General features: G+C 35.2%; 1 protein-coding gene across 4 annotated transcripts in view; it reads right to left on the reverse strand.

Moving 5' to 3' along the window:
• LOC105190762 (metaxin-1) overlaps positions 1–22,234 on the reverse strand; it is a 169,778-nt gene extending 147,544 nt beyond the window's left edge. For all 4 annotated transcript variants that reach the window (XM_025306089.1, XM_025306087.1, XM_025306088.1 and 1 more), the window contains exon 1: positions 22,051–22,234. In XM_025306089.1, the coding sequence (XP_025161874.1) occupies positions 22,051–22,137 (87 nt within the window). In that variant the 5' untranslated portion in view covers positions 22,138–22,234. The remainder of the gene's footprint in view (positions 1–22,050) is intronic.
• Positions 22,235–26,283: the final 4,049 nt, after the last annotated feature.

Raw genomic sequence — 26,283 nt, forward strand, 5'->3', positions numbered from 1 at the left:
GTATAAATATGAGGGTAGGGTGAAAAGTTCCTGAATAGAGGTAGGGTGAAAAGAACCTGAGTAGGAAAATAAAATTTTTTTAAATTGATTTTCATTTATTGTTCAACATAATCGCCATCTAATTCGATGTACTTTTTCCAACGATGTTCTAGAGTATTAAGCTAGACTGATTTGTCAAAATCCTCAAAATAATCATTTACAACGTCGCTGACTTCATTGTCATTCGCAAATCTTTTTCCACCATGCCATTTTTAAGGTTGGGAAAGAGATAGTTACTTTAAGGGTTAAATCTGGCAAGTATGGTAGGTGGACAAACAATTCGAACTATAATTCATGATTTTAGGCCTCGCAACACATGGTATATAGGCTGGGACATTGTCATAATGAATCAGTACTTTCTTTTCGCCAAATGTGGCCAAATGTTTTGCTTGATTTTACCGTTACAATATTGTAATAAATGCGCATAATACTCCGTATAATACACGCCCTTGTTTTTTTTGTTTTGTTGTTTTTCCCTCTTCAAGATAGTCGATGAAGAGTTTCCACGCACATCCCAAAAAGCAATCGCCATAATCTTACCAGCCGATGAAATTGTCTTTGTCTTCTTTGGTTCGCTTTTCATGGTCTATTGTTTTGATTATTATTTGGTCTCAGAAGTATAGTGGTGAATCCAAGTCTCATCAATCGGTTATGGATCAATGAAAAAATTTGATTGGATTGCGCTTATAGAGTGTCAAACAATCGTTTGAAACATCTTTTTGACATTGGCTTTGCTCACAAGGAGATGACGCAACCTGTTTCATCGATTTCAACACGAGTCATAGCACACTCGATAGCTATGATGCCGTGTATAAACGCCCTAACATAATATGCGTGAATGCGTCTTTGTTTACGAGTAATTTGCAGTTAAAGTTTGGCTCGCGGAGCCGTGCCACACATAGGGCGCAAGTTACGACACTCCTTCACGATGCCGGCGTGGCTGAGCAGACAGAGGCTCCCGCGCCGCGAACACTTTTGCGCCGACGACGGCGTTCGAGTCCCGCCGACGACCGGTTCGTTTTCTTTTTCGTATGTAAAGACATGTAATAAATATTTTTATATTGTACTTATGTATAATTCCTTTTTTTGTTTCTACGCTATTAATCAAGGCTAATTAGGAGAGTCAGGTCTTTCAAATATGAACACAACTTTTTTATTAATTACAATAAAATGTTTTTTTCATGTAAATCTATTTCGCATAAATATTTCGTATGGTATGGGAAAGAAATGGCCAGACAGTGATTATTTTGTGTGAGAGAAACCCGAGAGCCGTTAGAACCGTTACAAGTGGAAAGGAACCCTCTTCCCTTTCCCCTTCTCGCAGAGGGATTCTCATGTTTTGTGACGTGCTTGCTTCATTCTCTGGGCAGTCTTCGTAACGTGAACAGTAAAAAACTCGTGTTAAAAATTGAAACCACGTTTGTAGATGAAGCAACGATCAGCTATGTGCAAAATCTAGCAAAATGTGATATTACGAAAGAAGAGTTGACGGACGCAATAGAATATCTTCGAGGTAAATATATTGAATGTGTGAGCAATGGAAAGATATATTTGTACGTATTGTTATTGGCCTTGTATACAATATCAATTATATTGAATTCATATTTGCAGATGCCCTGATACAATTTCCGTCCAATCTTGTTCGCGACAGTCGCGAGGTATTTTACAACGTCAATCAAATATGTATTCCACCAACTATACATAGTCAAAAGTGTATTTGTGCAAAAAATTATGCGTTCATTACGTGCAGTTGGTGCAGAAAACTATTATGTTTTACATGCTTTTATACGGCATTCCATCCGCAGAGTTGTGACATGATCACATTTTATAATACGTAACTTTCATTTGTGTGCCTTATATTTGTCTTATGTGTGTGTGTGTGTGTATGTGTTTTGATACGGACAAAAACATTTTATTGTAATTAATAAAAAAGTTATGTTCATATTTGAAAGACCTGACTCTCCTAATTAGCCTTGATTAATAGCGTAGAAACAAAAAAAGGAATTATACATAAAAACAATATAAAAATATTTATTACATGTCTTTACATAAAAAAACGAACCGGTCGTCGGCGGGACTCGAACGCCGTCGTCGGCGCAAAAGTGTTCGCGGCGCGGGAGCCTCTGTCTGCTCAGCCACGCCGGCTTCGTGAAAGAGTGTCGTAACTTGCGCCCTATGTGTAGCACGGCTCCGCGAGCCAAACTTTAACTGCAAATTACTCGTAAACAAAGACGCATTAACGCATATTATGTTAGGGCGTTTATACACGGCATCATAGCTATCGAATGTGCTATGACTCGTGTTGAAATCGATGAAACAGGTTGCGTCATCTCCTTGTCAAATGTGAGCAAACGCGGCACCTACCTAACGCATAGCTTTGTCATACTCTAATATTCGTGTAAGATATTGCACGCACGTTCGCATACGTTGACATGCTAAGTCTTTGCTATGTCACTCACTTTCATTCTGCGATCTGCACGCAGTTGTGGATTATTTCGATTATTTCTGGCGTAGTCACTTCAATGGAACGTCCACTGCGTGGTTCATCACCAGTGTTCGTCCAACCTATTTTAAATTTAGCAACCCAACACTTAACAGTTATATTCGATAGAAAAGAGTCCCCTAATGTTGAATCCAGCTTGTTTTTTATATTGATTGTATTTAAGCTTTAAAAAAAATCTAATTACGTTTAATCACGTATTTCTATTTTGTCCACAAATAATGCTTGAGGAGTTTACTTCGGTAAGCTGTTAAACCAGTACTAAACAACTTATTGACTTGAAACTTTGAACATAAGCACATGAAGAATGAAATCATAAAATACTATCAAAATATCGAACATAATGGCGCTCTCTATAGGCGAGGCCCGGAACTTTTCACCTTCTTGCAATTAAATATTATATTTAATTATATACAGGGTGGTTGATTATAAGTTGCCAACTCGAAATGTGAAGGTAGATTGGGTTAAGATAAACATAAAAGTCCCATACCGTTTTGCGAGATTCGCAATAATTATCGAGTTATTAATGACAGAAATCTAAGGAATGGGAGCGCGCCGACATAGATGATTGGAGAAGCGTTGCAGCTACTCAGGCCACAGCGTGGCCCACTCGACCTAGCAACTGTTGGCGGCGTGCAGCGAGACGTAGGTCCGGCGAAATAAAACAACGAATAGCAGCACATTGTCTTTCCCCTCGCCGCGCACCGGCATCAGTTGCTGGATCAACTGGGCCGCGCTGCGGCCTAAGCAGCTGCAACGCTTCTCCAATTATCTATGTCGACGCGCTCCCATTCCTCAGATTTCTGTCATTAATAACTCGATAATTATTGCGAAACTCGCAAAACGGTATGGGACTTTTATGTTTATCTTAACCCAATCTACCTTCACATTTCGGGTTGGAAACTTATAATCAACCACCCTATATAAATATTGGATCATTAAATGTCCAATCTCCTTAAGTACTCAGTTTGATAGTCGATATTTCTGGCATTTCACTTTGACAGTCCGTCTTTTTTTCTTTTTTATTTTAAAGATATATCATATTTTTAAACGCATGTCCTGGTTTATGATTATCTATGTTATATTTTTAACAGCAATTTATTTAAAACCATGGATAAGTAAAAAATTCGTGTTATTTTCAGATATGAAGTCATGGAAACAATATAGCACAGACATTTCGAAACATCAACAAAATGGAGAAGCTGTGACTAATGAACGCACAATATGTCAATGGTTTGAGAAGTTTCGTTCTAGCAATTTTAATCTTGAAATGAGCCACGTGGGCGACTTGAGACCAAAATGAAGAATGATGAACTGAAAACTGTAATGGAAGCGGATACATCTCAAAGTACGCGAACTGAATTACTACTGAATTAACAGCAAGGTTTGACGTTACTATTTCAATAATATTGGACCATTTGAAACAAATGGCAGGGTAAAGAAGCTGGATAGATAAGTTCCGCATAAACTAAATGAATGTCAGAAGAGAAATCGTTTCAAAGCTTGCCTTTTTTGTTGTTACAATATAAAAGTGAACACTTTTTACGTTGTATCGTTATGTGTGATGAAAAATGGATTTTTTTGACTATCGCAAGCGTTCAGCACAATGGTTGAATAAAGATGAAATGTCGAAACACAGTTTTGAATATTCATCAAAAAGGTTAATGGTGTCTGTTTGATAATCTAGCGATGGCATTATCCACTATTAGGTGTACAACTTTGCTTCCGCCATTTTCCAATAGATGGCTTTAGCGGTAAGTAGTGGTCGAAATAAATAGATCATAGACGTCGTGCAATAAACTTGGGCATCTGTCGACATAACCCCATAGAAACATTAGTCGATTTGTGTCTGCATCATAAAGTTATTCTCGATTGAAAATGTCAGTTTACGAGCCAAATTCTCGTCATTTGCGGGAGATTTTAATTTTCTTCAATATGAAGAAATCTGCAGCTGAGGCTCATCGAATGCTCTCAAATACTTATGGTGAGGCCGCTATTAATGAAAGAACGTCTCGTGAGTGATTTCAACGCTTCAAGAACGGTGATTTTCACGTCGAAGACCGGCATAGCGGTGGAAGAGAGAAGGTTTTCGAAGATGCAAAATTGGAGGCATTATTTAATGAAAACTCGTGTCAAAGTCAAAGTCAAGAAGAATTGGCACGATCATTGGGAATGACTCAACAAGCAATTTCAAAACGCCTCAAAGACATGGGAATGATTCAGAAGCAAGGAAATTGGGTGCCGTACGAGTTGAAACCGAGAGATGTTGAACGGCGTTTGTTTGCTTGTGAACAGTTGCTTGAAAGGCAAAGACGGAAGGGATTTCTGCATCGCATTGTGACTGGGGAGGAAAAATGGGTTCATTACGATAACCCCAAGCGCAGAAAATCATGGGCATATCCCGGCCATACTTCCACATCGACAGCCAAACCGAATATTCACGGCTCCAAGGTCATGCTCTGTATTTGGTGGGACCAGCTCGGCGTAGTGTATTATGAGCTGTTAAAACCGACTGAAACAATCACAGACGATCATTATCGAACGCAATTAATGCGTTTGAGTCGAGCATTGAAAGACAAACGGTCGCAATACAACGAGAGACACGATAAAGTGATTTTGCAGCATGACAATGCTCGACCCCATGTTGCGAAAGTGGTCAAGATATACTTGGAAACATTGAAATGAGAAGTCCTACCCCACCCGCCGTATTCTCCAGACGTTGATCCCTCTGACTATCACTTGTTTCGATCAATGGCACACGGCCTGATTGACCAGCACTTCCGGTCTTATGAAGAAGTAAAAAATTGGATCGATTCGTGGATCGCTTCAAAAGATGACTAGTTTTTTCAACGCGGGATTTGTACGCTGCCCGAAAGATGGGAGAAAGTAGTGGCTAACGATGGACAATACTTTGAATTATAAATGTATAACCAGTTTTTTGCAATAAAGCCTCGAATTTCGGGAAAAAACGGCGGAAGCAAAGTTGTACACTTAATATAATTTCATAAAACCTAGTTAATCGATTACAGCGGATGTCTACTGCAACTAACTGGACGAAATGATGATGGAGCTTACGATTAAGTAGCCAAAATTAGTCAATAAAGACATGCTAATTTTCTTACATAATAATGCTTAACCATATGTTGTACACACAATGCTGTTCGAACTACAGGAGCTAAACTTGGAAACTCTTTGTCATCCATCATATTCATCAAACTTTGCACCAATTGACTATCACTTTTTCCAAATATTAGATCGCTTCTTGCAAAAAAAACATTTAATTCTCAACAAGGTGTGGAAAATGCCTTTCATGATTTCATCATCACTCGCTCTTCAGGCTTCTTTGCTATCGGTATAAATAAGTTACTGTTAAGATGACAAAACTGTGTCGATAGCTTGCATATACTCTGATTATATTGTTTCGAAGAAACAATATAATACTCGAAATATAATAAACCAAATTTTTCATTCGAAATCGGACATTTCATATTTAATTCCTTGTCCTATAATGTCGTGTGAGTTTTGCTCATAAAATGTTTTGCGAACCAAACATAAACACGAGTCAGGCTCGTGGTACGTAGATCGGACTAAATATAAGAAGCGCGGGTAAGACTCATCGTATGTTTCGCAGGCCAAACATAGGAAATACAAATGAGACTCGTGGTTCAATTTTTACGTGTTTTAGTCAATGTTCTGCGTCTGCAATTTGCGACTTATATAGACTTATATAGACTTATATAGACTTATATAGACTGGGCGTTACAGATGCAACTTTATCATCGACTTTGGCATGTGCTGTCGCAACTTAAATCATAGTGCAAGAGGTTAATGACCTAATATATACAGGATATCCAGTAATTAGCTGTCAATCCGAAGTGTGAAAGTAGATTGGGTTAAGACAAACATAAAAGTCCCATACCGTTTTGTGAGATTCACAATAATTATCGAGTTATTAATTACAGAGATTTGACGAATGAACGCACGCTGAGAAGGATTCGAGAAGCGTCGCAGCCTCTCCAATCCAAGTTACAGCGCGGTTCAGTCGACACAGCAACTGTTGGCGGCGTGCGGCGAGATAAAACAACGAACAGCGGCGCGTTGTCCTTTCTTTCGCCGCGCACTGTCAACAGTTTCTGGATTGACTGAGTCGCGCTCATAGACATAGTATATCTAGACTGCGTGTTCGAGGAGTGGGGGTATAGCTCACGTAGAAAAGGATATACTCTGTTTTTACTGTTCGTTTACTCTTGCACAGGCTCGATGGAAGGGATATAGGGGAGACAGTTGCTGTATAGTGCTGTACAGTAAACACCGCCCCTATTCCCCTTCCATCGGGACTGTGCGAGAGAAAACGAACAGTAAAAACAGAATGCTTCCCTTTCTACGAGTTATACCCCCACTCTTGAAATTTGGGAGAACATGCAGTCTAGATATACCACGTCTATAGTCGCGTTATGGCCTGAGCAGCGCTTTCCAATCATCTATATCGGCGCGCTCCCACTCCTCAGACTTCTGTCATTAGTAACTCGATAATTATTGCGAATCTCGCAAAATAGTATCGGACTTTTATGTTTGTCTTAATCCAATCTACCTGCAGGTTGGTAGCTAATTACTGAACACCTTGTACAGGGTTTTTCAATTGGTGCGGGTCGATGTTGACAGCCTGTGGCGGCCATGTTGTTTTGGCAGCGTCTGTCTAACCTGTTGTTTATTATCCAGTCACTGATGCCAAATCACCATGACAAGTTACACGATTGAGCAGCACGTCCAAATGATAAAACTTTATTATTAAAATGAGTGTTCGTTAGTGCAAACGCTGCGTTGCGCCCATTTTACGGCAGACGCGGTGGCCCTTCAAAGTCGACTCTCCAACGTTTGGTGGCCAAATTCGAGACGACCGGTTCGGTAAACGATCTGCCAACACCCGTACGTCGAAGGAACGCCAGATCGGCCGAGAACATCGCCGCTGTAAATGAAAGTGTGCAGGAGAACCCGAGGCAATCAATTCCTCACCGTGCACAAGAACTCGGCCTTTCGCAGACTTCAACTTGGCGAATTTTGCGTCGAGACTTGGGCCTGCACCCGTACAAGATCCAACTGGCCCAAGAGCTCAAAGTTAATGACCATAAACAACGCCGTTTGTTCGCTGACTGGGCTTCGGAGTATTTGGAAGAGGACCCCAATTTTGGCCGAAAAATCATCTTTAGCGACGAGGCGCATTTTTTTTATGAATGGCTATGTTAATAAGCATAATTGCCGTATATGGCACGACGCCAACCCACACGAGGTTCAACAGGTAGCAATGCATCCACAAAAAGTTACTGTTTGGTGCGGATTTTGGGCCGGCGGCGTCATTGGTCTGTACTTTTTCGAAAACGACGTTGGTGAGGCCATCACCGTCAATGGCGAGCGCTACAGAACGATGATAACCAATTTCTTTTGGCCCAAATTGAACGATATGGACGTGGACGACATGTGGTTCGAGCAGGACGGCACTACGTGCCACACAGCGGATGCCACGATGGACATTCTGCATGAACGATTTGAGAGTATGGTTATCTCTCGCAGAGGTGACGTGAATTGGCCACCAAGATCGTGCAATTTGACTCCGCTAGACTTTTTCTTGTGGGCTTTTCTGAAGTTGCAAGTCTATGCCAATATGCCGCAATCGACCGATGCCCTTAAAGTCAACATAACCCAGGCCATCGCTCAAATTCAGCCGGATCCATGCAGCGGAATCATTGAAAATTGGACCACTCGGATCCGTGCCACCGTGAGAAGCCGCGGCGGACATTTGAACGATGTTATATTCCATACATAATGGCATACATGGGCCTTTCAAGTAAAAAAAGAATTTCGTTAATACCTCACACAGCTTGTTTTATTCCATTGCAACATCGACTCGCCCTTATTGAAAAACCCTTTATATGATTACTTAAATGAGGATATATAGGATGTCCCATTTTAAAAAACGCAACCTCGATAATTCTTCAACGAAGCATTTTCAGCAAAAATGTTTCGAACAAAAGTTGTATGATTTCAAGGAGAACATAAAACAACTAAAGGGTTTTCCAATAAGGGCGAGTCGATGTTGCAATGGAATAAAACAAGCTGTGTGAGGTATTAACGAAATTCTTTTTTTACTTGAAAGGCCCATATATGCCATTATGTGTGGAATATAACATCGTTCAAATGTCCGCCGCGGCTTCTCACGGTGGCACGGATCCGAGTGGTCCAATTTTCAATGATTCCGCTGCATGGATCCGGCTGAATTTGAGCGATGGCCTGGGTTATGTTGACTTTAAGGGCATCGGTCGATTGCGGCTTATTGGCATAGACTTGCAACTTCAGAAAAGCCCACAAGAAAAAGTCTAGCGGAGTCAAATCGCACGATCTTGGTGGCCAATTCACGTCACCTCTGCAAGAGATTACCATACTCTCAAATCGTTCATGCAGAATGTCCATCGTGGCATCCGCTGTGTGGCACGTAGCGCCGTCCTGCTGGAACCACATGTCGTCCACGTCCATATCGTTCAATTTGGGCCAAAAGAAATTGGTTATCATCGTTCTTTAGCGCTCGCCATTGACGGTGATGGCCTCACCAACGTCATTTTCGAAAAAGTACGGACCAATGACGCCGCCGGCCCAAAATCCGCACCAAACAGTAACTTTTTGTGGATGCATTGCTACCTGTTGAACCTCGTGTGGGTTGGCGTCGTGCCATATACGGCAATTATGCTTATTAACATAGCCATTCATAAAAAAATGCGCCTCGTCGCTAAAGATGATTTTTCGGCCAAAATTGGGGTCCTCTTCCAAATACTCCGAAGCCCAGTCAGCGAACAAACGGCGTTGTTTATGGTCATTAACTTTGAGCTCTTGGGCCAGTTGGATCTTGTACGGGTGCAGGCCCAAGTCCCGACGCAAAATTCGCCAAGTTGAAGTCTGCGAAAGGCCGAGTTCTTGTGCACGGTGAGGAATTGATTGCCTCGGGTTCTCCTGCACACTTTCATTTACAGCGGCGATGTTCTCGGCCGATCTGGCGTTCCTTCGACGTACGGGTGTTGGCAGATCGTTTACCGAACCGGTCGTCTCGAATTTGGCCACCAAACGTTGGAGAGTCGACTTTGAAGGGCCACCGCGTCTGCCGTAAAATGGGCGCAACGCAGCGTTTGCACTAACGAACACTCATTTTAATAATAAAGTTTTATCATTTGGACGTGCTGCTCAATCGTGTAACTTGTCATGGTGATTTGGCATCAGTGACTGGATAATAAACAACAGGTTAGACAGACGCTGCCAAAACAACATGGCCGCCACAGGCTGTCAACATCGACCCACACCAATTGGAAAACCCTGTATATTATTTTGTTTACAAATGACACCACTTTCGAAATATTCACTGATCATAACTTTTCTTAAATGGAAATTTCAATTTTTTATTACACCATTTTTTTCTACCAATTAATTTAAACAACTTTTGTCTGAAACATTTTTTTATTTGTCTAATATTTTTTTAGATATTTAAGAAAAACTTGATAACTTTTTCAATATTTAACTCACGATATCTCGCTATTTATCGGAAGAAAAAGTGGTACTAGACTTTACTCTATTTAATCTCAAGAATATATTGTTATAATAGCACCCTGACTGTTGTTAATTTACTGATTTTCGGAAATTTCAAAATCATCAAATTAACAAAAGTCAGAGCACTATTATAACAATATATTCTTAAGACCAAGTACAGAAAAAAAATTTAGTACACAACACTTTCTTTCGACAAATAGTTAGCGAGATATCGTGAGTTAAATATTGAAAAAGTTATCAAGTTTTCTTTAAATATCTCAATAAATATTAGGCAAATAAAAAAAATGTTTCAGACAAAAGTTGTTTAAATTAATTGGTAGAAAAAACGGTGTAATAAAAAATTGGAGTTTCTATTTAAAAAAAATAATGATCAGTGAATATTTCGAAAATGGTGCCATTTGTAAACAAAATAATATAATTGTTTTATATCCTCCTTGAAATCATACAACTTTTGTTCGAAATATTTTTGCTGAAAATGCTTCGTTGAAGAATTATCGAGGTGTATTTTTTAAAATAGGGCACCCTGTGTATGGATCCATGTATCATATTATATACAGAATGAAGCATTTATAATATAAATGACAAGTATCTCATAAAATATGTATTTTATAAACAAATATTTCAAATAAAATCTGTTTGGTATAAAAAGGGACCCAAGATAGCACTATTAGTTTTATTATAGACAACGCTATAGGTTAAAGATTAAACTTTTTTTTTTTAATGGAAACTTACTTTTTATTGTTTTATATTCAAGGAGGACTAAAAACAAGTACTTTTTATTCGGAGATAGACAATTTGTTTCATATTTTCATAGATATCTGTGAAATTACTAATTATTATAAAGATTCCAGAATAAAAATGATAATTTTGTTAAATAATTTATTCTTTGATTATATTTAATTATTGTATAGTTTACGTGGAAAGTTAAAAACCATACAATAATACGTTTCAATAATATGCGACCTTTTTAATACGATCTTACATAGATTAAAAATCCTCTTTTATAAACAAATGTCATTGAGATTGTCTTTCTAATGAGACAAATGAACAGTTAGATAGATACGTTTTTCTATCTTACATTAAAAACATATCCGAATCCTTTATTCTCCTATTCGAGACATTGAACTTCAGGATTGGTTTCTTTCTGTAGATTAAGGGAATTGAAGGGTATTATCAGATGCGAAAAAATGATTTCGGATTTGCAAGCAACAAAAATGTAATATATCGTATATAGTGTAAAAACTGTAACACTTGTTATACGGGTCAGAGAAATAAATTGTTGAGAACATGATTACGGGAACATAAACGTATTAATATGGAGAAACCATCGGTGAATATCGAATAAAGCAGTCATGACTTTGATTTTGTCGGCCCGGAGATTTTAGATTGTAAGCCATATTACAAACAGCATTTAATTTCCGAAATGTATATAAAATAGTCAACAGACGGTATAAACTTGCAGACAGATATTATGTTGTTAAAAGATTCATATTATAACGTTATAAATGTGCTCGAATGCCTTTCAAATACGTGTGTGAAGCTAGCATCTCAAATGTTAGCATCTCACAAAAAAACTGTATACTCATTGGCATCCATCACAGTTACTGATAGGTTTTAACAATAGTTCCGATGAATTTACCATAAAAATCTTCATTTAAAAAAATGAGATGCTAATTTCCAAAACACCTGATAGCATCTCATCGTATTTCGAATATATGATCAAGGAGAAGTAAGATTCCACAGAGTTCTATAGTCTAAACATATTCTGTCAATAGTTCTGATGTCCTAAACTCTGTATAAAATAATTTATAGCTGTAAAATCCATCTGATCCTGCGTGTGTGAACCTGGCGTATTATTTCGTGAAAACTCATTAGTTGTTGAGAGTTCTGACTATATTTTCCATAGTTCTACAGTTTCCCACGAATTAAGCAAAAAGTTTCAGCCGTTAAAGCAAAAAAATTGATCCGGACAAACTGAAACGCTAAGTTCACGCGATGTTTCACTTTGACCTATAGGAGTTCCCTCATATTTTTTCAGATTTTTATCAATAGTTCTAGATGAGTTCCACAAAGAGTTTGGCAATTGAAAACTAAAAACATCGATTACAATAACATAAAAAGTAACATAGTGTAACAAGTATATTGAGCTGCGACGCTCCAAGATAATTTCCATACAATTCTAAATATATTTATACAATTTCTGCAAAGATCTAAACATAACGAACGTTGTACCATTTAAAAAAAAATTTATATGGCTCGGAAAATGCTTTTTAGCACGGACTAGGGTGAGACGCAGGTCGATATTCGAGAGTTCTAGTCATTGAAAAATATTTTTCGTGCATTTGCGACAGTATTGAACAATTTCCTCAAAAGTTCTAGGCACTACCGACGTTGTACTATTTTTTAAAAAATTTGTATGACACGGAAAGTGCCTTTTAGCACGGATCAGGGTGAGATGCTGATACGTCTGTGAAGTTAGCCCGCCATCTTTCATTTCCGCTCGAATCGATTCAAGTCATAAGGAAAACCGATAGAACTCTTCGGAATGCTACCAGAACTCTGAAGAAACTGACCGACTTTCGAAAAAAATTGTTCTCCTAATTGGACTTCGAAAATTCGGCATCGACGATACTTTGATGAGCTTGAACTCTTTCATTTCCGCTCGAATCGATTCGAGTCATAAGGAAAACCGATAGAACTTTTCGGGATGCTACCAGAACTCTGAAGAAACTGACCGATTTTCGAAAAAAATTTTTCTCCTAATAGGACTTGGAAAATTCGGCATCGACGATATTTTGATGAGCTAGAACTCTTTCATTTCCTTTATGACTCGAATCGATTCGATAATACTGTTTTAAGAGTATTTGTTAATTCAGAAGATATTGTAATGAAAACAAGAATGTTTCATTTCGTACCTTGACTTTGTTATACTACTTTTCCATGTTTTATTCTATATCTTTGTATTTAAAATTACTTTTCAAATATTATTAAACAATTCCCAACAACAATCAAATCTATAAACCTCTCCGCCTCAGCAAAATAATTAATGAAATATATTTCATTTTTTCGGCGCGGAATATTATTAATATTATTATTATAAACAATGTTATTAATAATAAAATAGTATTCATAATAATTTCGGCTCGCTAAATAGGAAAAACTTCTCAGTATCGTCATAGTCGCGCCCGCGACTCAGATTACAGCCGAGAAAGAATCAGTCTAACTCGCGTCGCTGAGAGGGAACGAGAGCGAGAAAGAGAGAACGATATTCTCTCTCTCGCTCGGCGCGCTGACGGTTGCCGAGCACGTGGCCCACACAGCCGAGCCGGCTGTCTTTGCGTGTGTGGTGGGAGAAATTCGCTGGCAAGCCGGTCACCGATTTCACCACTGCCGCCACTACGATCCGACCGCATAGATCTTCTCTCTTGATGGTGCATGCATACGATAGCTTAATGCATAAATGCACTTTTCTTTCTGAGGATTAGGACACTGATAATTTCTCATTTTTTATTCATATGATTATTTATTACCATCGATTCTTTTATCTTTTATCAAACATTAATTAATTTTTTGCACTAATCTTTGCTATATTGCGTATTAATTTTATTTTTACTTCTTTTTGTCTATTCGAATTTCAAAATTCGTAAAATTTGATCAGAACGATTTCAAAGTATAATTTTTACATGATTTTAAAAGTATTTTCGATTCATCCATATGTATTATATCTTCTTTCATATCGTCATATATGTTTGTCAGTACCTGCTTTGATGAAATTAATAAAATAAATTGAAGTACCGCTAAAAGTGTAGAAGATACTACCTCACATTTTAGGTTGAGTATACGTTGACAGAATGCCTTACGACAAGTTAATTTTAGAAGAGATTTTGCTCCAAAATGATTGCCGAACTCTTGATATTAACGGCGGAATTTTACCTCCATCGCATCAAGTTTATCGTCTTGTTGCCAATCGTATAGCACTGTGGGGTTCACATATTGAACCCCGTCACGTATATACGATTATTAATGAGGATCGCAATGGTTTTAGGACCTTAATCGCGTCAACGTATAAAATCAATCTAGAAGGAGATAAAAATTCTAATAGCAATAGAGCTTTTGATACTGATTCAAGTATCGAACCTAGTTGCAACTTGTCGGAGAGTGCAGACTGTAAAAAAATAAAATTAGTTCTGTCTGCACAAAAATGGTTGGAAATTAGTCCAAAAATGAAAATCTCTGGTAGACGAATTTAGATCAGTCGACTGTGTATTTTTGTTTAAAAATAATTTGGTGACTCCGTCCGCTACTGCAGAAACTTATGCAAAGTTCATTGGTTACTGCACCGAGTGCAAAGCGAAAATAACCGGTCAATTGCAGAATGCGCCAATGAGAGATGTTGACGTAATTTTTATGTCGAATAGAAAACATTCAATCTCATTTTCATACAGGCAGGAAAAAGAGACAATTGAGAGGTATTATAAATACCGTGAAAAAGTGGCCAATCAAATGATACAGCAACGAAAAGATGCAGTCACTTTCCAGTGAAACGAGGCAAAACGTATGAAAAAATTTGGAGGAAAAAATCTGCCAATCTTGCCGAATGCTGCTACCCTACGCAAAGCAAAGGAGCAGCAACTGCTCAAGTTACTCGGGTTGGAATTTGTAAATCCTCCGATCAACTTGCTTCAACAATCAAAATATGGAAAATATGCGGGTTCTATTCATAGCATTGGTTTACTAAAATTTCATTGCATATATTGGTCACCGGAACAGCAGCAAATCTATACTGCGCGGTGCAAAAAAATCCAAGTGCTATTCTAACGATTGATGCAACGGGAAGTATAGCGAAACGAGTAACGAAGCAAGATCCACATGTGTTTCTATATCAATGTATGGTGATAACCAAAGAAGGTAGTGTACCAGTTTTCCAGATGGTGTCTGCCGATCAAAGATCATTTCTGATTGCGCATTTTTTACGATTTATTCTGATAAAAGGTGCTCCTCGACCCTCCATAGTTGTATGTGACTTCGGGCGCGCTTTGGTAAATGCCATTGCCGAAGTATTTGGCAGATGTAACGATTTGCGAGACTATTTACAAAAATGCTATGATGCTGTTGTACAAGATTCTCATGTAATACCAGCATCATATATAAGGTTCGACGTAAGTCATTTTATCATCATGGTGTCTCGATGAAAATGTTTTGACCGAAAAATAAGTGTAGTACGAAAATTCTATATACGGTATATTTCTCAAGCATACCAAATGCAAAATTTCGAGACATTAACCTATTTTATAGAATCAGTGCTGGCCGTATCATTAAGTGAAATGATTGGCAACACCAGCGATGGAGTGCCAGTGCCAGCCGAATTACGTATCCAAGTCCTCAATAAGACAATTGAAGGAGTTTCTTTAAAGGAGATTGAGGATAATGTTGAAGAATTTAATAACGACAAGGTCAGCGAAACTAGTGATGCAGAAGACGACGGCATTGATACCGACTGGCAGATGTGGACAAACAGATTATATCAAAACGCAGAAAATATGGGCAAGAAATCGACAAACGGAAGCATAATTAACGCGTGTTACAATCCCGACTTTGCTAATTGTCTGAAAAAGCAGTTAATTCCGTATTTACCACTTTGGATCGGCATTATGCGACATTTTTCGAAAAAGGTTCAATAATAGCAACGTCCTCGTCGGTCGAATCAGAATTTAACGATTTGAAACGCCGTGCGTTTGACATTAAATTGCCAATGCGCATTGATAAGTTCGTTCTCCAACATTTGGATTATCTTGATGGCAAAGTAAAACTGGTTTCTAACGAACGAGATCTATCAATGGAAGAAAGAGATTTAAAAGACACTAATAAGGATACATCTGAATCACGCATCCAAAGTTCTCGAGAATGCGAATTCAATTTTGCGGCTAACGGGTTGGAAACATCTGATTACGAACCACTCAAAAGTACGGAAAACACCCAACATGATAATGGAATTGACATACCACACGATAATAGCGAAATTTCTCAAATTGGCCATGAAGAGAAAAAGTCAACAGAGACAGAAACGGAATGTACTGAACACGATAATGAAATTGATGTATGGAGCGATAATAGTGAGATTCCTCCAAGTGACAATGAACAGCTAAAATTGGTAGAGTATAAAAAAGTATCGAATTCTATCAATGACGAGACCGATGAGAACAGTTTGACAAGTGATCCCTTCATGGGTGACATAGACATCAAATCGAGTACAGCTAATGACTGCGATATTTGGAATACGTGTGAGAATTGGCGTGGTAAAGCGGAAAAGAAAATCGCTGAGCCAAAAGAATTCCCGGTCAAGAAAAGAGCAAAACCTTCATATTTGGATACATGTCCGGAATGGAAATATATTAAAGATACGAAAGTTTCGAAACTTCCAATATTTAAAAACGGCTTGTTTTGCCAGCCTATAATTATGGGAAATTTTAGGCTCAACCTAAAGAAAACTTGTGCGTTTGATTCGCTGTTTCAAGTAATCATGAGCGCAATGGCATCACATCGAGTCTATTGCGAGATACTTGAAAAATCGAATAATCAGACTATACGATTGGCTCTGAAAATATTAACAGGCAAGCAAAAACTCACCATGATTGATTACCGAGAGAGAGCAGATATACTTACCAAAATAGGACTGTTCAAAATGGAATCGTTCACAAGAAAAATAAAACGCATGGATACTGAGTATAACGTGGTCCACTTAGCTCAATATGTTCTTGTAGATATACCAAGCTACAAAACAAAAGTTCTCTGTCAATGCGGATATAACTTTGATATGCAAAGCATTACTCTCAACATCAATGTTAACTTAATTCTGTGTTACGGTTTCGGTTTTATGCAGCAGGCAATAAATGACGGCCATAAAACAAAACGGACATGTCGAATGTGCAACACACTTATCGAGGACGAAATAGAATATGGGCCGCATGTTCATCATCGATACCAGTGTTGTAACGGATGAAAGATACACATCCAGGAATAAAGATCTTTGCTACACACTTGAATCAATTACAAAAATTGTCGAAATAAAGAACAAAATATATTCATTAATCGGTGTTGTAAGTTGGTCGGCAGGGCATTATATCGGATACACGAAATCTGGGATATATTGGCATGAATACAACGATGTGGGACCATCTCGTGAAAGCGTTAATCCAAACAAAGCAATCCAACCTCATTTGATTTTGTATGCATTTTCAGGCGAAAAACATTAACAAATATGCAGGAATAACTGATAAAATAAATAGGAATAACAGATTTAAATAAAAAAGATATATTAAGATTATTATAAAGATTATTATAAAAATTATTATAGTTGTATCAAGATATAAAATTATAAAGTTATATCGATTACAAAAAATAAACATATATTAAAATTAAATAATAATATATTAATATTAAACATATAGTTAGAGAGATTAAACATTAAGTAAATTGCAATTAAGTAGAATAACTGTTTTCATTTTTTATTAATTATGCAGATAATCCTCACATTTCCAAATGATTTTCATAATTAGGTTAGGAGAATAAGAAAAACCACTATAAATATGAAAAAGATAAAAAAATAAAAAAAACAAAATAAATATAAAACTAAGAAATATAAAAAAAATATAAAAACAAAAACTATAAAAATATTAAAAAATTAAACTAAAAAACACAAAAAAACAAAAAAAACTGACCGATCTTCGAAAAAAAATTTTCTAAATCCAATTATTTCCAGATTAGGAGACTACTAAGAAAAATCACTATAAATACGAAAAAGACTAAATCCAATTATTTTTCGAAAATCGTTCAATTTCTTCGGAGTTCCGGTAGCATCCCGAAGAGTTCTATCGGATTTCCTTATGACTTGAATCGATTCGAGTGGAAATTAAAGAGTTCTAGCTCATCAAAGTATCGTCGATGCTGAATTTTCTAAGAGAAAAATTTTTTTCGAAAATCGGTCAGTTTCTTCAGAGTTCTGGTAGCATCCCGAAGAGTTCTATCGGTTTTCCTTATGACTTGAATCGATTCGAGCGGAAATGAAAGATGGCGGGCTAACTTCACAGACGTACCAGCATCTCACTCTGGTCCGTGCTAAAAGGCACTTTCCGTGTCATACAAATTTTTTAAAAAATGGTACAACGTCGGTAGTGCCTAGAACTCTTGAGGAAATTGTTCAATACTGTCGCAAATGCACGAAAAATATTTTTCAATGATTAGAACTCTCAAATATCGACCTGCGTCTCACCCTAGTCCGTGCTAAAAAGCATTTTCCGAGCCATATAAATTTTTTTTTTAATGGTACAACGTTCGTTATGTTTAGATCTTTACAGAAATTGTATAAATATATTTAGAATTGTATGGAAATTATCTTGGAGCGTCGCAGCTCAATATACTTGTTACACTATGTTACTTTTTATGTTATTGTAATCGATGTTTTTAGTTTTCAATTGCCAAACTCTTTGTGGAACTCATCTAGAACTATTGATAAAAATCTGAAAAAATATAATGAGGGAACTCCTATAGGTCAAAGTGAGACATCGCGTGAACTTAGCGTTTCAGTTTGTCCGGATCAATTTTTTTGCTTTAACGGCTGAAACTTTTTGTTTAATTCGTGGGAAACTATAGAACTATGGAAAATATAGTCAGAACTCTCAACAGCTAATGAGTTTTCACGAAATAATACGCCAGGTTCACACACGCAGGATCAGATGGATTTTACAGCTATAAATTATTTTATACGGAGTTTAGGACATCAGAACTATTGACAGAATGTGTTTAGACTATAGAACTCTGTGGAATCTTACTTCTCCTTGATCATATATTCGAAATACGATGAGATACTATCAGGTGTTTTGGAAGTTAGCATCTCATTTTTTTAAATTAAGATTTTTATGGTAAATTCATCGGAACTATTGTTAAAACCTATCAGGAACTGTGGAACTATGCTGGATGCCAATGAATATACAGTTTTTTATGAGATGCTAACATTTGAGATGCTAGCTTCACACACGTCTTTCAAATGTAAACTTGTGATCATATAAGTTTAAAGATATTTGTATTTCCTACATGTTATTCTTATAAATATTAGCAATTTCTATTTGAATTATATCGACTATACGCCATATATAAAAACTATATTATCGTCGCGTTCAATTTTGAATGATCCATTGTTTTCTCTCTCAGTTATCACGTCGCAAATGTACCAGATCATTCTTCATAATTTTGTATATGAAGAGTATGTGTGATTTCGCGGCATTTCCTGATGTCCTTCCAAGCATCAGGAATGTATAGCATACATTCGGAAGAGTAATACCTTGGAAATTCTTCCTAAATTCATTACAACCACGATGATTTCATGTATTGAAGTATAATTGGAGTGCTTTACCGAAGATTGAGAATATAGGACCATTGATATTAGAGGATTGTCGAGGGAATACGTTTATGTAAAAAAAACAAAAAAAATTTAACCACTTATGAGAGCCAAATACAGGACTGAAACCTTTGGGTTTTCTATGTACTAAACAGTATTTTTGCAGAAATAAATCTTTGTAATTTTAATGTCATATTAACATTGGGTACGGATACAAATTTACTGTTTTAAACTTTCATTTTATATATATTTGATAGTGCCTTTAGATACTCTTCTGAATATGCGACCTTGTTTTGTACTATAAACACCGAGCAATATGGGGTGAACTTTATTTCACATAGATAATAATAGTAGATATTATTTAAGTAATGTCAATTAGAAGTTGTATTTATAAGCATTGTGGTTACACAGTGAAAAATCATTGAAATCTGAAAACCAAAGGATCAATATACTACAGCAGTGCTATCACTGTAAAGTATATTATATGATAATATTTAGTTACTCCCTGATATATGTTTAAATTCATGATAAAAATAGTTCGTTTTACGAAAGAAGAAAAAGAGAAGAAAAAAGAAAAAAATACAATTGTTATTTATGGGAAAGCTCTGAAAAATATTCGAAATGCATGTAATTTGTATGCTAATCGATTTCCTGACAGGAATTATTCAAATCTTATGATATTTTATCGAATTATTAAAATGTTTCTGAAACGGCAAGTGTCTAACCGAAATGAAAAAAACAGAAAAATTTTGACAAATGAAGATGCTAAAATTAGTGTTCTAGTTGTAATAGTTCACAATTCTCACATATGTTCAAGACAAATTACACAAGATTGTTCGCGTATTATTGTACGGTTTCATAGGTTTTTAACTTTGTTGCTAACTATACCATAATTGAATCAGAGAATAAATTATTTAACAAAATTATCATTTTCATCCCAGAATCTTTTCAATAATTAGTAATTTCATAGATATCTATAAAAATGTCATGAAATAAATTAACCGTCTATAAAATCAATTATCTAGAAAAATTTATATTTTATAAAAAATGAATAAAAAGTATTTGTTCTTAGTTCTACTTTCACATAAAACAATACAAAATAAGAATTTACATAAAAAAAAATAAAGTTATCCTTTGTTTGATTTACAATAGAATTATCTATAACAAAACTGAGAGTGTTATCTTGTGTCCCCTTTGATATCAAATAAATTTTATTTGAAATATTTTTTTATAAGATACATATTTTATGAGGTTTATGAGGTATTTGTCATTAACACTATAAATGCTTTACTCTATATGTGTGGACATATGTGTATACAGGGTGAGGAAAAAAGATGGAAACTCTTGAAGATCTCAAGATTTAAGTTTTACAGAAAAGTATTTTTAACAAAAGTTATAAGGCTCAAAACGATATATTCACTTGATCTCATCAATTTGACCTTGAGTGGCATTGCCAAAGTCAAATCAAGGTCAAATTATTGTTTTTAAACAGAAATCCCCATTTTTTATTATATCATCTTTTTCTACCAATTAATTTCAACAACTTTTATCTGAAATATTTTTTTATTTATCTAATATGTTTTGAGATATTTAAGGAAAACTTAATGACTTTTTCAATACTTAACTTATGATATTTCGTTAACTATAATGTCAGTAAATAGATCTTTTGAAACCCTACAATTTTTAGTTGAAACATTTTTTTCTAAAATGCTTAGTTTTTGATATTTCACCGTCCCATACTTTTTATACACCATGTATATTGTCTACATATTTATTTGTCTATATATCATCATCTATATATGGTCAAATATATAATCATATATGTCCACATAAAAAAAGAATGATATTAATAATATATGATATTAAATGAAAAAAGGAGGAAATAGTTTTGTTCAAATAAATGTTGACATTATATGCTATTAGAAACATAACCATTTATATGTATAACAGTACCATTGTGGACATATATGTTTACGCATGATTATATATAACCATGCATGAATAAAATTCATGAATAATCTTTTTCTCCTGCGGATATGAAGTAGAAATTATTTAATTCAAAAGAAACTATTATATTCTTTCATATACATATATATATATATATATATTAACATATTATGTGATACATTATGATTATGTATTCTTTTAATCATATTACATACAGACACAATCATATCTAAATATTTACTTCATTCTTATAAGCAATTATATCATCTAATAAAGTTAAATTAACCATTCTATATATGATTTTCTCATATATTTACTTTTCATAAATTTGGGTAGTCAGAAAAAAATCATTTTATAATCAGTAAATATTTGAAAACTACATTAATACATTTATTGAGAAAATAATTTCAAATTCACCAAAGAATTCATAAAAAACATTTTGTGATTTTAAGTAATATTAATCAACTTACAGTATATATATATATATATATATCAGTTTCGAAAAAAATATTAATATTTGGTGAAGATATCAACATCAAATTTGACACCTAATTATGTCATAACCTACGCATGATATACGTACCAAAACTTGTAAACATTCTATATTAACAGATGGAAGACCCCAATCGCCTTTCCATATATCTAATTGCAACATTTCAATATCAGTCATTATCGAATGTTTATAAGTAAATTTTACCTATTCAAATAAACTTTTAACACGATGCATACTTCCCTAGTAAACAACAAAGCACACTATAGATAGAATAAATTCATTCGTTCGTTTGGTATATGGCTTTAGGTAGAAAGGCGTATCCATATGTCATTCTCCAATAGAATAAATTCAAATGCACAGAGAATTCAATTTAAAGCTTAGTTTACAATACTTCGTATGACAGAGCTGCATTCCAATATTCACTGCCGGTAGTGAAAATCTATAATATATGTGACATAAAGTATATATTTTCAATACTGGCAGTGAATATCGGAACGCAGCTAGAGATGTGTATAAATTCGACACAGCACGATTGGACACAAAGTAAATGATTGGTTGGATCTAGTAATTCACTAGATAAAACTTTGCACCGATTAAGGCTGCGTTCCGATATTCACTGTCAGCACTAAAAATCTATAGTATACGTATACTATAAATTTTTAATGCTGACAGTGAATATCGGAACGCAGGCTAAGGCTGCGTTTCGTTATTTACTAACAGTACTGCAAGTCCGTTCCGATATAGGCGGCAGTAAGCTTTCAAAGCACTTTCGTGTTCGTATGACGTCATAGATTTTGTCGTCACTTCCTACTTTCGTTACTGCGGGTCATTCTACAATACGTGTCGTAAGTTGTAAGCCGTAAGAATTGGCGAATCACAGTCGATTATTACAAAAATAATCGACTATAATTGTCAGTTCTTACGGCTTACAACTTACGACACGTATTGTAGAATGACCTTGAGGCAGTCGCAGTAGAAACATGGCGGAACCAGTGAAATATATACTATACTGGAACGAGAACGGCCCTCTAGAAGAAAACGGAACGAGAGAAATAGAAAATTGTAACCGGTCCGTCTTTTTCTATCACTGTACTTTTCGAGCTGAAAACATTCGCTGTATTCAGTACACAAATGTGAGTAAATATCGGATAATATATACGCGTGTGTGTTAAGCTTTATAAATTTTAATAATATGGAATAGTAATATATATATATTTATTTATATTATAATATATAAATCGCAAATGAGTTTTACTTAATATAAAATTATATAAATCATAGGTTTTATGATTATTGATTATTGTTTTATAGTACATATAATTATAGGTTATTAAATGTGGCAAAATTGGAAATAGGAAAAGCAGGCAATAAAAATGGGCAAAATGTATTATTCAAGATTGTGTTAATTATCATCAATGTTTTTCAAATATTAGCTTTTAATAAGTATTTGTGTTCACTTTTGCATCTAACTATTTATATGTCTGAGCAATTATCCAAATTCTTTCACTATGTTTATATACATATATATGCATAAGATATATATAAACACGAAATAATAATTTTAAATTATAGATTGCCAAGTAACGAGAAAGCACGCACAAAATGGCTTACTGCAATTTCTTCATATTTACCACAAATAGATATATCAAAAGAAGTATTTATTTGTGGTGCACATTTTACTGATGATGACAATTTTCAACCAGCATCAATGGAATTAATGAAAAGAATGTTAAAAAGAACTGCTGTTCCTACTATTTTTAAGAATTATAACATTTTAATCACAAAAAGGTAATTACATAGTTTTTAACAAAATATATAAGTATAAAATAAAAAATACAAATATTCTTCTAATTTATAAATTATTATAGGATCGTGAAGAACATAAAAATAGAATATTGAAAGATTTGAATGTTACATATAATTCAAACATAAATTTTAGTACATGTTCTGAACAGAAAATTGTAAGTAGCAATGTATTTAATCATTATTTATATCGTGTATATATGTATATATATACAAGATTTGGTATTTTTTAAGGAAATGATTGACAGTGAAGTACAGTTGCAATTAAGAAGCAGTGTGGATGCTGAAGTTCAGATTTCTCCAAAACGTTTAAGACGATCCGACAGGGAATTAGAATTAGAACGAGAAAATCGAAAGTTAAAGAAACGTTTATGTCGTCGAGAAGAACGCATAACATCTATGAAACACCTCATTAAATATCTAAAAGACAATAAACATGATACTGAAGGTGTGATAGAAGTCCTACAAAATAATTTTAATGGTTTTTCACTTAAAGTTATGCAAAATGAGGTAAAAAACAGCGCAGTACCACCACGTAATAGAAGATACTCTACCTCAATAAAACAATTTGCATTTACATTATTTTTTTATTCTCCATGTGCATATGAATTTGTACGCAAGCAATTATATTTACCGCATAATAGTGTATTTCGCAAATGGCTAAGTAATACAAACATCCAACCTGGTTTTCTTACTGAAGTGTTTATATATTTGAAAAATGAAGCGTATACAAAAAATTATTTAACAGATGTTTCATTAATATTTGATTCTATGAGTATTAGAAAAAGAATAATATATGATAAAACAATAGATAAGATGCGTGGATATGTAGATTATGGAGGTATTCCTACAGAAGATTCGGAAGAAATAGCTACCGAAGTGTTGGTATTATTAATTATTTCTTTTACGGTGAAATTTAAGTGTCCAATTGCAATTTTTTTTACAAATAAAATGCCCTCAGTTGTACAAAGTGAAATTATGCAGCAAGCAATAGTTAAACTAGCAGAGATAGGCATCACTGTTCGTTCAATTACGTGTGATGGTGCAAAAAGCAATTTAAAAACGTTACAATTTGTTCACGCGGTCGCGTTCTCCGCTCAGAAATTGACCGCTATGCAGAGATTCCGGTATTACTCAGCGCTGAGCAACGAGGTCGATGGACCGATGGGGATAGGACGCCAAGGCAGGGAGACAGTTCCGAGATCCACCAAAAAAGACGGTTTGGTCAAAATCCGTTTCAACTATTTAATTCTCAACAAAACTTTAAGCACGCTCGACCCGGGTGACCGCGGGCATTACAACAAAAAACAAAAAAAAAACGATAATAATAAACGGATGAATTCCGGAACAGAATTCATGAACGGCGCGACAACTTCGCTATGTTGCGATCGGCGCACGAGAACCTGACCAGCAGAGTCAGGCGTTGAGATAAACGCACAAGATGGGCTCGATTACCGGTTAGAAGCACACAGGCCGAATCCTCGCGCGATTAGCCATTATATTCACGGCGTGATCTCAGCGGTCGAACCTTCGAGAAACAGGCAAATGTGTCGTAACGAGACCTAGATAAACATAATTCTACATATACAGATACACCGAGCTGGATCGACAGCTATTGTTCGTCTGTTTATATTTGGTTGGAATTGATTGCTGTGACACGATTTCAATAAACTGCTACAGTAACCGACATCCGAGAATACCTGGCCAAGGAGTAAGGATTCGGTCGAATTTTCAGACTGAACGTCATAGAGCTCTTGAACACAATTGTTAGGCTGTAATTTTAATTTGAATAAACTGTTTATAATTTTGCTAGCATATACTGAAAATAAAAAATATATTACTATATTTCTGTTCATCTAATACTGAGACACTTGTTATTGTTGTCCTTAAAGAAAATTAATGAGATATATGTACAGTTACTGTGTTTTTTTTATTTTAATTTGTAGCATTTTCCAAATAAAAGTTTTAAGTACAATACGATTTTATTTTGTTGATTGCTAAAGCATTTTATCTACATCAAGCCATGCTATACTTAGCATAAATACTTAACACACTCTATACAATGTCTATTTTCTATTATTTTTTATACATATGAAATAATACACATATATATATAGGGCAATAAATGAACAAAACATTGCCTAAGTAATTAATTTTATTTATTAAAATGCAGCATCAATATACATATCTTATACTATTTTTCATTAACGAGAATGAAAACACGAAAACACTTTTTGTGCGACTACCTAAAACAACATTTTTATATATCACATTTGATAATAAAATAATTCTGATTATATTATAATTAATAAGAAGTTGTGGCACTTGACAGCTATTGACTAGTCTGTTGAGTCAAAAGGTTAGTAGAACTGATGTTTGTAGAAAAGAACATAGAAAATCACAGACCAATCAAAATTCGCTAGACAGAGATAGAGATGGTACCAAATCAACCTATCTCCTTTTTTTAGTGGCCGGTTTTCTCAAGAGGGCCGTTCTCGTTCCAGTATAGTATATAGTTCA

Source organism: Harpegnathos saltator, unplaced genomic scaffold (assembly GCF_003227715.2).
Source record: "Harpegnathos saltator strain DR-91 unplaced genomic scaffold, Hsal_v8.6 scaffold751, whole genome shotgun sequence".
In the NCBI taxonomy this organism is placed as follows: Eukaryota; Metazoa; Arthropoda; class Insecta; order Hymenoptera; family Formicidae; genus Harpegnathos; species Harpegnathos saltator.